The 13,355-nt window shown below is 39.0% G+C and overlaps 1 protein-coding gene across 6 annotated transcripts in view; it reads left to right on the top strand.

Moving 5' to 3' along the window:
• NCOA2 (nuclear receptor coactivator 2) overlaps positions 1 to 13,355 on the top strand; it is a 186,427-nt gene that overhangs the window by 161,046 nt on the left and 12,026 nt on the right. For all 6 annotated transcript variants that reach the window (XM_027697197.1, XM_027697603.1, XM_027697282.1 and 3 more), the window contains 8 exons: positions 378 to 593; positions 1,238 to 1,367; positions 4,426 to 4,591; positions 6,491 to 6,769; positions 7,620 to 7,697; positions 8,208 to 8,445; positions 10,172 to 10,349; positions 12,658 to 12,856. In XM_027697197.1, coding sequence (XP_027552998.1) covers positions 378 to 593; positions 1,238 to 1,367; positions 4,426 to 4,591; positions 6,491 to 6,769; positions 7,620 to 7,697; positions 8,208 to 8,445; positions 10,172 to 10,349; positions 12,658 to 12,856 — 1,484 coding nt within the window. The remainder of the gene's footprint in view (positions 1 to 377; positions 594 to 1,237; positions 1,368 to 4,425; positions 4,592 to 6,490; positions 6,770 to 7,619; positions 7,698 to 8,207; positions 8,446 to 10,171; positions 10,350 to 12,657; positions 12,857 to 13,355) is intronic.

The following is a 13,355-nucleotide window of genomic DNA, read 5'->3' on the forward strand; positions in this document are numbered from 1 at the left end:
TAGCACTTGGAAAGTAAAGCAGTGACATACAAATCAGCAAACGTGATTCATTTCCTGAGGAAGGAAGTTAAGGCTATCCACACACCCTCAGCACCTGTTGCAGACTACATATGGGAACACTTACTCTGAACAGCATTTTGGAAATGATAAAGGGATCTTCCTCTTGTAAAATGTATAACAATCTCCAGTCCCTTGACTAAGTAGCATAAGGCGTTGTTCTGTAGCTTTGCACGTCTGGATGAGCAGTTGTGGTACAATGTGATTTGAGTGAAACTGGTGCACTTTTGGTGCTGAAAATGCAGCTCATCAGGCAGCAGTAGTGCTAAAGCTGTTCTGAATCATGTGCTGGTACCTAAGTCTGTTTGGCTTTTGTGCAGGAATGATCGGTGGCAATGCCCCTCGACCTGCCATGACTTCTGGAGACTGGGGAAGCCAGGCTGCTGCTGTGAGGGTGAGCTGTGCACCCACAGCCAGCGCCATGAACAGGCCGGTGCAAGCAGGCATGATCCGCAACCCCACGGCCAGCATCCCCTTGAGACCCAGCAACCAGGCTGGCCCAAGGCAGATGCTTCCATCTCAGGTCATGAATATGGGTAAGTCAGGGCATGTGTGGCGTTGTTTCTTTTGGCATATGGTGGATTGTTAAAGATGAAGCAGAGAAAAAAAAAGAAAAAAATACTCACTTCAATTATAGGTTTGATGAGAACCATATTTCACAGTGAAAATTTCCTGTGGACGTGGGAAGGAAGGTGTCTAAAACACTACATTTTAATGCATGTGTTGAGATGGACAGTTCCTGCTACTCTATAGCTCCACAGTGGTGTGGCAAAAGAAAGAGGATATGAAGTTGCTCTGGTTTACTAAAGACTGTAGAGATTTTTTTAGAGGAAATGCTGTGAATGTTATAAGTGTTCCTGGTCACTTTTAAAGGAAGTACATTGCGATACTGATGCTGTATACTGTCTTTTATTATGCTTGTCTTATTAAGTTTTGCATCTATGATGTTGTATCTGCTATTTTATAATTTTGAACCACTTTCAGAGTTCTCATGTTTTCTCAAATTTTAAAAGCAAACTTTAACAAAAAAATAATGATGCTTCTAAGTGTAACATTACTGAAGTCTGAAGTCTTAATGTTTTTATTTGCTTTTACCATAACATAGATAATTCAATGGAAAGAATTAACAGGAAAGTAGCTTCTTTTCAGAAGAGTTATGTGGTTATTTTTTCTTGATTAGGGCCATCCGAATTGGAGATGAACATAGGAGGACCTCAGTATAGCCAACAGCAGGCACCTCCAAATCAGACTGCACCATGGCCAGACAGCATCTTGCCTATAGAACAGGCAACTTTTGGTAATCAGAACAGGTGAGTCTTGGTGTCACATCAGAACACAGAGATTTTTTACAGGCCTATATTTTATACACCACCTGGAAACAAAATTCTGCATAAAATATTCACCAAATGTACATCAATTTAATGCTTATAGTATTTTTATGCTCATGAAATGTATGCACGTTCCAGTAATACTTATAAATGCTCTCTTTGCCCTTTAATGTGTTGAAAGAATTGAAAGTTCTGTGTCACGGTGAATGCTGCCAGCACTTCAGATAGTTGCACCATGTTTGAGCTCTGGAGCATTAATGTGGGCATGATTCTGTCTGATTTTGCTGTTCTTGTTGTTAATAATTATACTGAACACTAAAGTGGAAAAATACCAGTACTAGTAGCCATAACTATGTAGTTACAAGATACCTGTTTCTTCCTGCAGTGGGGTAGCATCTTAAGTGATGCAGGACATGGTTAATTATGTTTTGTTTGGGTTTTTTTAATTGACCTAAATTCTGTAAAAGATGAGGAAGGAAAGATGAAGTTAAAGGAAGGCTGCCTCTTCCCTGAAGTTAGCTTCTTCTCGGGTAATCAGAACTACAGTTTGAGCACAACTCATTAACTCATGTGTAATGTGTTAACTTTGTTCATTATTAAGACTTTTTAAATAATGGCAAAACTATAATAGGTGGTTTACACTTCTTAAAAAAGAGCCATGTCTTCTCCAAAGGTTTGCAGCTTACTTTATAGAATATATATATGTATATATGGACTGTCTAAGTGATGCAAAATGGACAAGCAAGTGCAAAATGGTCACTTTTAAAGCAAGTACATTACGATACTGACTCTGTATACTGTCTTTTTTTATGCTTGTCTTATTGAAAAAAATACTAAATATTTTCAACTGGAGGGATCAATAAAAGGAAAAGGAAGTGGAAACAATTGGAAAAAAGTATGTTTGAAAAAATTTTAATCTTCTGACTACACTCTCTTAATTTCCATTAGGATGTCGGAAAATACTATCCATAAATATATGTGGCATTTTCTTCGTTAGTTTCTGTGCTTTTCAAGATGTTTCCTGGTGTTTCCTTAAGGTATCCATATGCAAAATGCACTGGTTGCATAACTGAATTATTCACTTTAAAAATTACACCTTAAAATAAAATACAGGGTTGTGTCTGGTCAGCAAGCCAGGTAGTTAATTCTTCCATTTTTTCTACCTTTGCATTTTTCATAATTCCCTTGTAGCTGAAGATGGTGGGGAAAAAAATTCCCATTGCACTGCCTCTGAAAGTAATCATATTTTGATCATTTACACCCAAACAGACATGATGAATTGGTTGGTGCTGCCATTTCTTATTTTATTAATCCCCAAGACTGGTATTTTTATAATCTGATTATTGTCATGTGTATTAAATGAGTAAAAATTAAAAAAAAATTAAAGTATCTTAAAAAATTAAAAGTATCATTTCAGTATATAAAAGAAATGGGGAAATTGTAATTGTCATTGTTTAACATACAGATTTGACAAATGTTTTAAAATTTTTCTTATCATGTGTGTTCATGCCGATTTGCAATTTCAGAGAGATTTGTTTTGCTAGCCTCATCAATTGTTTTTCCACACCGTAGATCCCTTCTTATAGGTCATCTTTAAGTTTGCAAGCAATTTGAATCAGAGGATTTTTTTTAATTGTTTTTTCCCTTTGCTGATTTATAATTCCATCTGTGACAGTTACAGAAACTTATATATTTGAGATTGACTAATACTTTGCAATGTTTCAAGGGTATGTAATATATATCCTCTTATTTGTTTTACTGTGATCTAATTAAAAAGAATACATTTTGGTTAGTTTTCCTGCTTGCCATCCTTTGGGTTTTTTCAGTGTATAGCCTGATGATGCAGCTTTTCTGCTTAGCTTTGACATAGAGATTAGACTTCCATGGCAACCATATGTCTCATTATGGAAACTAAATACACAAACATGTTTCTTTGTTTTTCTAAACAGATATGTAAAAAGGGTTCACATATAGTGCTTTTCCTCCCTCTATGTATGACAGCTTTTGTTGTATCTGAGTAATTATCTGGGATGAGATTCTTCCATGATGCGCATATTGTAGCTGCCCTTCCTTGCAGAATGCTTTGCTCCTTATATTTTCTATTGTAGTCTTGTAGTAACGTGCATGAAGCAGGGCAGGTGTGTGAACTGCAAAACAAAAATGTGTTATTTGCCTGCAGATAAGGTGTTATTTCATATTTAGTTTGTTTCGTAGGAAGTTTTGTCCTTTGGGTTTAGAATAAACCTTTATTCTGCCTTTGTAACTGTGAGCGTGCTTTGCATACAAATTCAGGGGTGAGGTAAGCACGATTCATAGAGCCACTACACTCTGCCTGACAGTATCCAAATTCTTGCTGATGTCCTTCCAAGGCACATAACCAAGTTTTGTGGGTTTTATGTGGTATAAACTGGTACCCAAGTGTGCAGTTGGGGTGAGCTGATGATGGGGCGTGCAGATGGGGTGAGCTGATGCAGTGTTTTGCTGCAAACAAAAAGGATAATGTCCTTTTCTCCCTGCTCCCTCATGCTTCTGCCCAGCTCTTCCAGATGTTCAGTTTTGCAAGCTCAGACAATCTATGGCCCTCTGTGGCCTCTTCAACTTGCTTAGCCTGATAGAAAACCAGCTAAGAGGAGAGTCTACTTGTGATAGTATACTTAATCTGACATCTGAAATTCAAAGTTACAATTAGTTTTAAAACCACAATTATTTAGCCTTCTGCCTTCATTGACTATATTCTGTACTGACTTCTCTGTTCCACTGTTGACCCTGTAATATAAAATCAGCACTCGGGTGTAACTTTGGTTTGCTTTCTTGCTTGTCAGATACACCATGCTTGTAGGGTCTTGACAGGCATTAATCACACTATTTAGTTACTTCTTTGGGTAGCATAACTTTCATCCAGTATAATTTTCTAAACAAAATTGGCAGTGATTAAAAGAATTCTGTCTCCACTTGTTAGTTCAATTTGAGTACTAATCCTCTGATATTATTTCTTGTTTTTCAGCAGCTGTTTACCAATGCTGTGTTCATGTTTTCACAGGCAACCGTTTGGCAGCTCACCAGATGATCTCTTGTGTAATCATCCTTCATCAGAGTCACCAAGTGATGAGGGTGCTCTTCTGGATCAGCTCTACATGGCATTAAGGAATTTTGATGGTTTAGAAGAAATCGACAGGGCTCTAGGAATACCAGAACTAGTGAGCCAGGTATACAGTGTGGAACATGGCATTTTGCATGTAGTAGTTGCTTTTAAAACATATGTTGTCAAGGTGGAGTTGAAAAACAGGATTATAAAACACTTCTTGCAAGCTAGGATGGAGTTATATCTTTTGGTGGAAGTCTATCTAATGTGTCAGTGTCACCTGAAAAGCTTCCTTCAGCTCCAGGTTTAGCCTTCCCTCCTCTCCCCTGCCACCCTCATCTAGATCTCCTTCTTCTGACCTGCTTTTTATGCAAGTAAACTGACCAAAACAAAAAAAATGGTGGTCAGAATAACACCTGTAGGGGAGAAAGGTAAGATCACAGCCAGCAACAGAGCATAGGAAAGAGGAAAACAGGAATATGAAAACCTAGGAGTAGGATCAAGCCTTTTGTGAGATAGGGGCAACGATCTTTTGGATTAGCAAACCTGTAGTATTTCATTTCACCTGTAGTTTTTGCCCGAGTTGATTAATGTGTTAAGACATGAGTTTCATCTGAAGCAGCTGATTTCGTTCCAAGCACTTAAACTGTAATTTATTTTTTTTTAATTATGAGCATGCTTCCTAAACTTTGTAGCATGAAATTGTTCTGTGCTTTTTCATCCATTTTTGCCGACAGTTAGTTTTGGTGGGTTCCACTTAGTTCTTGTCCATTTAAGTCTTACATGGTGAAAAAAAAAGTGGTAAAAATTAAAATATTTGGGGGAAAAGTTAGTTCCTGATGTTTCTAGCATAGGAATTGTATTTCCAAAATCAGCTGTACATGTTTATATGATGATTTAATATTCACAGAGGAGCCTAGAATACCCATTTCATTTCCCAGCGCTCATCAGCACCCTAAGCATAACTTCTGAACTACCTCTGCATTTTAGATATGAAATAGGACCAATGAAATTCTGCTTTGAACATGAGAAAGCTATTTCCAAGTCTATTTGGTACAACAGAGAACTCAGTGAGGTGTTAAGCTGGAGATACAATTTATTGGTGAACTTCAATTTTGCGATGTGAAACTTTCATGCAATATTACATAGGTTTTGGACTACCACTACCAGAAAATATGAATAATAGTTTATTTCAAACTAAGTGGTAAATAAGTTTCTATTTAATTAGTACCTCAGTGGAAGCAGTTGAAGAATTTTGCAGATAAGAAAACAGTCTCATTTTAAAACATATTTTTTAAAATAACCATTGATCATTTTATAGCAGCTTAGAGACTTTCTTTCATGAGGGCACTGAAATTTAGATTAACTTCATTTTCAAGGTCAGCGTGGAATAAACTATAAAATTATTCTGGTTACGGCAAATATTAAGGGCATATCTAGAATGGAGTTTAGAATTGTGTTACCTTATTTATGCTAATGGATAATCAGTTAGTGGAAAAGTGCCCTGAAAGAATTAGGCACTCTGTTCACATTAACCTCTGTAATAGTTTCAGGCATCTTTATTTGAGGTCATTATTTTGTTTAAGGATACTGATAAAAATCTACTTATTCATTTGTAATGTCTTTGAATTTATCTCAGATTCATTGGCAAAAATATGCTGCCATCACTTAATTTACAGATTTTGATCTAACATTGGTCATTTCAGGTTTTTTACATTAGTAGAGTGATACAGTGGTTGTGTTAAGAACATGAGAAAGATTGTGGGTATTTGTGTAAAAAAAAAAAAAACAAAAAGAAAAAGAGAGGAGGAATTTGTCTCCATGAACATGTTTTGATACTCAAAAATACAGTTATGTTTATTTTAAAGTTTTATATTGACGTAAAGCAAACTCATGTAATTTTCTGTTTAAAAACATTCACATCCCAAAAGGTTGTTTTTGCAGGCTGTCTGTATTAGTCTCATATAATCCTCTGAAAAGCTGTGTCCCACCAACTGTTTCTATTGTTCACGTATTTCTGCAGAGCCAAGCTGTCGACCCCGAGTCCTTCCCCAGCCAGGAGTCCAGCATCCTGATGGAGCAGAAGGCTCCAGTGTTCTCCCAGCAGTACGCGGCACAGGCTCAGATGGCGCAGGGCAGCTACGCGCCCATGCAGGACCCGAGCTTCCATGCCATGGGGCAGCGCCCAGGATACACTGCCCTGCGCATGCAGCCCCGGCCCGGCCTCCGGCCTGCCGGCATCGTGCAGAACCAGCCAAACCAGCTGCGGCTCCAGCTGCAGCACAGGCTCCAGGCACAGCAGGTACATCCCCTGTCATGCCCGCTTCTACGCTGGTGCAGGCACCTCTCCTAGGCAACACATATTGTCAGCTTGCTCCAAATAGACCAGATCTTGCTGAATTGCCCTTTTAAACTAAAAGCAGTAGCCACAATGAGTTTTGACAAGACAGTGCTTCGCGCATTCTCATTTATGATTTTTTTTGGCATCTTTACATTATTCTTTCTATAATACCATGCAAGAACATGACTAGTACTTAAGCCTAGGTCTCACTAAGTCTTTGAGCAAGGTTTCAGTGGTGCTTTTTGTTACACGAGTCTTTTTCTATTTGTTGTATCTTGACTCTTCCACCAGTCTAACTGCTTTTATTGCTGCCTGTTACATACATCCTTTTTTTTCCCCTTGGCTTTGGTCAACTTTTGAGGATTGTTTTAAGTTGTCGTTTCTTGTTTCATTTTTAAACGTATTGGTTCATAGTACTATAAGTGAGATATCAATGCTTTTTCTGTTGAAGGAGGAAAGATCATCTGTGCCTTCAAACATTAGGATAAGGTCTAATTTGGAGTAAACCTCAACAGTCCAGTCCCAAACTGAAAATGGACAGGAACTGTGAAGGAAGTTTGGTATAAACAGCTTAGTGCCTGTGTTAATATTTCTCTGGTGTATTATTTCCTTAAGTAACAACGTTCTGTGCATGATAATAGGACTTGAGGAGGAAAATTAGTCCCTGCTTGAATATGTAAAACTAGGTCCACAGACCAACCACTTGGGGAAGTAGATGTGTATAACTCTGTATGTAACACCTCCCTTTTTCCCTTTCCTTCTAAAAACTTTTGGGTTTTGTTGTTGGGGTGATTTGTGTTTTTTTCTTTAGAATCGGCAGCCACTGATAAATCAAATCAGCAGCGTCTCCAATATGAATCTGTCTTTGAGACCTGGAGTGCCAACACAGGTGAGAGAAATACCTTTTAAAAAAAAAAGTCACTTTCTTTTTTTCTTTCTTCCTCTAATATAATATAGTAGTCATGCTATACAGCAAATACATTTTCAATACAAATAATGCAGTCTGCATGATAGGAAATATTTTACTGTTTTATTTTCGAGAGTTTTTCCCATGTTTACATGGGACAGGTAGTTGTTTACTAAAGATATAACTCCATTTTTAACCAAGCTTCTAATTTCCTAAAGATGCAGGTTTTTTAGTGAGCTGCTCTATTTGCAATTACAAATTGCTGCAACCTTAAACACGCCGGTATTAATTCATTTAGTGACTCTTGCACTGTTGGAAGTCTTTCCTGACAGAAGTATTAATAGGATTATTTTCTCCTGCTTTATATTATTGTTAGTTGTGTGATGGGGGGAAAAAAGCTGAAATCTTCCAGATTGCTCTAGGGGAGATGCCTCTATCGGTGAGGTTGCCTTGGAAGGGGTTGTTGATGGGTGGTGATGGTTTTCCCTGCAGGGCCCTATCAACGCACAGATGCTGGCACAGAGGCAGCGGGAGATCCTGAGCCAACACCTGCGGCAGCGGCAGATGCAGCAGCAGCAGCAGCAGGTGCAACAGCGGACACTGATGATGCGAGGGCAAGGCTTGAGCATGACCCCCAGCATGGTGGCCACTGGTGGCATACCAGCAACCATGAGCAACCCACGGATCCCGCAGGCCAATGCACAGCAGTTTCCGTTTCCTCCAAACTACGGTACTGGTCCCACCCCATCTCAGAGCATTTTGGCAGTCCTTAACTCCCCCGTTCTCCCCAGTGCTGGACCCAAGCCCTCCTCCCACAAGCCCTTGCCTAGCTCCCTGGGAACAGTGTGAAGCATGGGGGTTTGGACCCCTTGGGAGTCCTTAAATGCAATATAGTGCCTTTCCACTTTCCTAGCCCTAGTACCACTTATTCTCCGAGCATCATTCTTTTTTTTGAGCAACTTTGACTAGAAGTGTGTGATGTGTATGTTTGTTTATATATAGATACATACAGCTAAAAGTGGGTGTACACATGCAGACCCATATACGTGTATGTATTTGCTTGATGGACTCTGAATTTTGACTGAATTAAACAAACCAGTATATCTGATAAAAGTGCAAATGAAGAAAAATATGTGAATAGGTATTGATGAAAACTATAAAGTAACCTGAAGCAAAGCGGTATGTAATTTTTTAAATTTTGTTAAAGAGATATTGCTTAAATACTACACATATTTTTCCAAAAAAGAAAAAAGTTCTTCATATGTACATTATAATGTAAAATTAACCACTAATTATTGAATTTAAATAATATAAATTAGTTTTAGATAAGGCATTCCACTCCCTGTCCTTAAACCTGTGTAAATATACTAATTAATACCATTTTCTTCGTATGTTTCACAAAGCTGTGTACCACTTTGTTCTAGGGGTGCGTGGGGCAGTTAACCTCCATACAGTTATTGTTATACAGCTTCTTTATTTATACCTATTGCATGAGTTGTACTATAATTATATTAAATAGTATGTTATGTGAAAGTTCTGCTGCTATAACCAATTATGCCCATCCAGTTCTAAATTTGGTATCTGGTCTTAGTGATCTGTTATCCTTTATGCCAGTTTCTAAAAGTAATAATATTTCATAGTAGTACTTTCACTCCATGTATTTGTAACTGCTTGATGAAAATGAAGAGACGTTATTATTGCCATTTTCTGATATACCAAAAATACAGAGAAGTTAAGTCACACCAATGAATATAAGAATAGATTTCATAATACCTTATTCTTACCCCAGCATTGAGCGGCTTGTTTATGTTCAGTATGCTGTTTATAATGAACTTAAACAAGACTAAAGTGACTTGGTTTATAACAAAATTTCTGCACACAATTGGCATTTTACAGCCTTAATTAGGTTTTCTTTGCATCTAGATGATTTTTTGATTTTACAGAACATTAAATGCTTGCACAAAATGGCACTGCCTGTTTTTGCAGGGACGCAGAAACAGAGATTCTGAGGTTTTAGGAGTTTTGAAAAAATTGGAAATTATAGCCTAACTGTTAAAAGGTAGTACCATGCAGTCAACGGGTCATGCATAACTTTCACCAAAATGGATTTACAGACAAAAGCAATATGTTTTATTTGTTGTTCTGAATGCAGTTGTGGGGAAGGGAGGTGGGTAGTCACCAGTGTTTTTCTTTCAGTCTGTAGAGAGGAGAGACCACTTGTGTGACTGGGACAGGCAGGTAGCCAACATGCCTACACAAAACAATTTTTTTAAGGTTATACATATAGTATTAGTTGATGATGTTTTGCTTTAAATCTAAATCCCACATTAAGATACAGGGTTATAGGTTCCAGGTGATATAAATGGGACTGTGTAAAGATATTTCAACAGGTATGAGCTCTTGGCATGGTTTAACTCTGAATGTACAGTGGGTAAATTTCTTGTTTTCTTCTTCAGGTATAAGTCAGCAGCCCGATCCAGGCTTCACAGGGGCCACCACTCCTCAGAGTCCACTAATGTCACCAAGACTGGCTCACTCTCAAAGCCCCATGATTCAGCAGTCTCAGGCTAATCCTGCCTATCAGTCCTCTACGGAGATGAATGGGTGGGCACAAGGGAATATGGGTGGTAACAGGTAAATCCAGAACAAAACCAAAATGAATACACAGAGTAATGGGGTCATTTACAGTCTACATTTATTTATGGGCTTGTTTTATGCAATTGTTAGTGTGTTTGTTGTTGACTATCTATCGTAAAAGAGATTTCTTTTCAATTTGGCTTTATGAATTGGTTTAAATTCTGCCTTCCTACAAGGCGAAGTGAGTGCATAGCTAAAAGACCTATATCCACGCAATGCATTGCTTCGTCTGTGGTAACTGAGCAAACGCTGTGTGTCCTTGAGAAGCACCTCTGCTGCACAGTGAACTCCATCCCCTAATGTTTGTGTGGATGCATTTCTTCTACATACAGTTTTCATGTTCTGCTCCCACACTGCTTTCCACATGGCTGGGTCAGCTGAGCCAGAGCCTATGCATTCCCTACTGCCTGGAATTGCGGTGACTGGATTATCACCTCCCACTTTAAATGCTGGAGTGCAACTAGGTTCAGCCCATTAGTGCTTGCACATTCTGGAGGTCAGCATATAATTTATTTCCCTGACAGCGTCGTAGCATGCCTCATGCATGCAGTCACCTTTTCAGTTGAGGCCCCCGCCCCGGTTGGTATAGTCTAACAATCAGTCTGTCCAAATCAAATGGGCTGGATGTTGAAGACTATCGGTAGGCAGCAGTGAGCTTCCAGATGGCAGTGATCTTTGCCTTTCATTGGAAGATGGAAGGAACTATCAGGTACAGCCTGTATCACTTAATACTGGGGTGCACACAGCTGTCTTTAGCACAGTGCTTTTGTCATCGTGAAGTTCTCAGGCTGTTCTTACTGTCCTAGCCCAGTGACAAATCTTTTCCCCACTGGTTGACAAAGATTTAATAAACCCAAAACACCAGTATTTTATTGATGAGGCTGATCCAAATGAAGTACCCCTTAAAGCAGCTGATATATCTTTTATCCTCATCCTCGTCCATGCCCCATCCTCCCTGTCTTCCTGAAGCATCTGCAGGAGGCATAGCTGCCACTGTCATGGCTTCTGCCAAAAATGGCACAGGGGCAGCTTGATAAGACTAGTGGTTGGCTTTGTTAAACTGCAGCTCTACAGCGGAGGCACGTCAAATGTGTTTACACAAGCCACTGAGTATTCACAATGATCTGTAGTGTACTATTTCAGCCATCCAGATAACAACTTAAAATGGGGTTAGGTGGCCTGAAAAGACATGGAATTGGAAGGAAGAGAATGGTGGGATTTTCAGAGTTTGGTCCTGTGCCCGGAATGCTGTTGCACTCTACCAAAGTCTCACAGTTCACAGCAATAGCCTAATGGAGTACCCAAGTGCAAGGTTGAGTGTTAACCCCGAAAGATTTCCTCAGCTGTAGGAGCTGTGGGAGCAGTTCTTCACAGGGCAGTAAAAGTTAGCCATGGATACAGAGGTGATTACCGTGTGCCATCTGACACACAGCAGCCCTTCCACAGTCTTTCAGGCTAATGCAGATCCTCTAAACTGACACATTGTCAGTAATAATTCCTTCATTGACTTTTGGATTATGCTTGAAGAGTAGAAAAGACTGGTATGTAAACAATGAAGTGCATTTTAGGAAATGTAAAGAAGTCTCTAATATAACTTCCAACATAACGGGAAGGAAGATACTATCCAGAAGGCACTTGACTGAATAAAATGTGGGATGAGATCTTCCACAGTTACTCCTCCTTAAGTTGTTCAGAAAGGCCTTAAAGGAACACAGAGGATAATTGTCTTAGACTTTATGTTGTTTCTTTACGGTGCCACATTTTCAAAATGTGATGCTAAGATTTAGTAAATAAATTTCTGCACAATTGCATGTCTATATTTGTGAACCCACTTCCCCATAATTAATTGTATGTGCAAATCTGGTATTCATATATGCAAAGAGATTATTTTGCAAAAAAGAATGTTTATTAGACTAGCTCTAATTTCAGCTCAACACTCTTGTCCTACGCTAACACTGGAGGGGAAAAAAAAGCTGTTTTCCTTTCCCTCCAAAAATTACTTTAAAATACAGACAAAGCACATTTAGACAGCTAATTGGCTATTACTGCATGTGCATAACAGATTTGTACTCTGCCATAGTTTCACACGCAAAGGCATGCATTTTTGTGCGCAGACATGGGACCTTAAATTTTGAAAATCTGTTCCATAGACATTAATGCAGCTGAGAACTAGTTTTTCCTTTGAAGTTGAAATAAATGGCAGTATATACAAATTCTAGCTTAAAATGTATTAAAAAGAAAACAGTTTCTTAGTGGCTTCAGCATTCTAAGTCTGACACATTGCTTTTTCCATTCCTTGCTGTAGCATGTTTTCACAACAGTCCCCACCACATTTTGGGCAGCAAGCAAGCACCAGCATGTACAACAATAACATGAACATCAGTGTATCCATGGCAACCAACACAAGTGGTATGAACAACATGAACCAGATGACAGGGCAGATCAGCATGACCTCAGCGACCTCTGTGCCTACATCAGGGTTGTCCTCCATGGGTCCTGAGCAGGTGAGAATTTAAGGATGTGAGATGACAGCTAGAGGATTTGCTTTGATTTTCGGTAGTTTTTCAGGTCCACTGTGTTTGGCTGTAACTGCTGTAAGCCATTATGTTTCTTTTACTAGTTTTCTTGAGAAATTACGATGTTAAAAGGGCTTTGGTTTTAGCTCTGCACTCGAATAACCAAGGTGACCAATGAGGTAGAGAGCACTTTTTGCATCTTAATTTCCTATTTTGACCTAGCACCACTGTAGCCAACATATGTAGTTGCTCCCAAACTTCTGCAGAAAGTGCCTGCTGATCTAGCTCCTGTTCTTGGTAGGTAAGTTTCCATAGCACAGTTGCAGTTGCTTGTTTTCCCAGCAGTGGAGGCTAGGACTGAATGGCAGGCAGCTGTTTCCTAGAGAAAAAAATGAAAGATGCTGTCATGGGCAGGGTGTGGAAGATGCTTCAACTGCCGCAGTGTAGTACCAGACAATAAATAGGCAATCAACTTCAAGAACTAACT

The sequence above is a fragment of the Neopelma chrysocephalum genome, unplaced genomic scaffold, assembly GCF_003984885.1.
Source record: "Neopelma chrysocephalum unplaced genomic scaffold, ASM398488v2 Primary Assembly neopelma1_22, whole genome shotgun sequence".
In the NCBI taxonomy this organism is placed as follows: domain Eukaryota; kingdom Metazoa; phylum Chordata; class Aves; order Passeriformes; family Pipridae; genus Neopelma; species Neopelma chrysocephalum.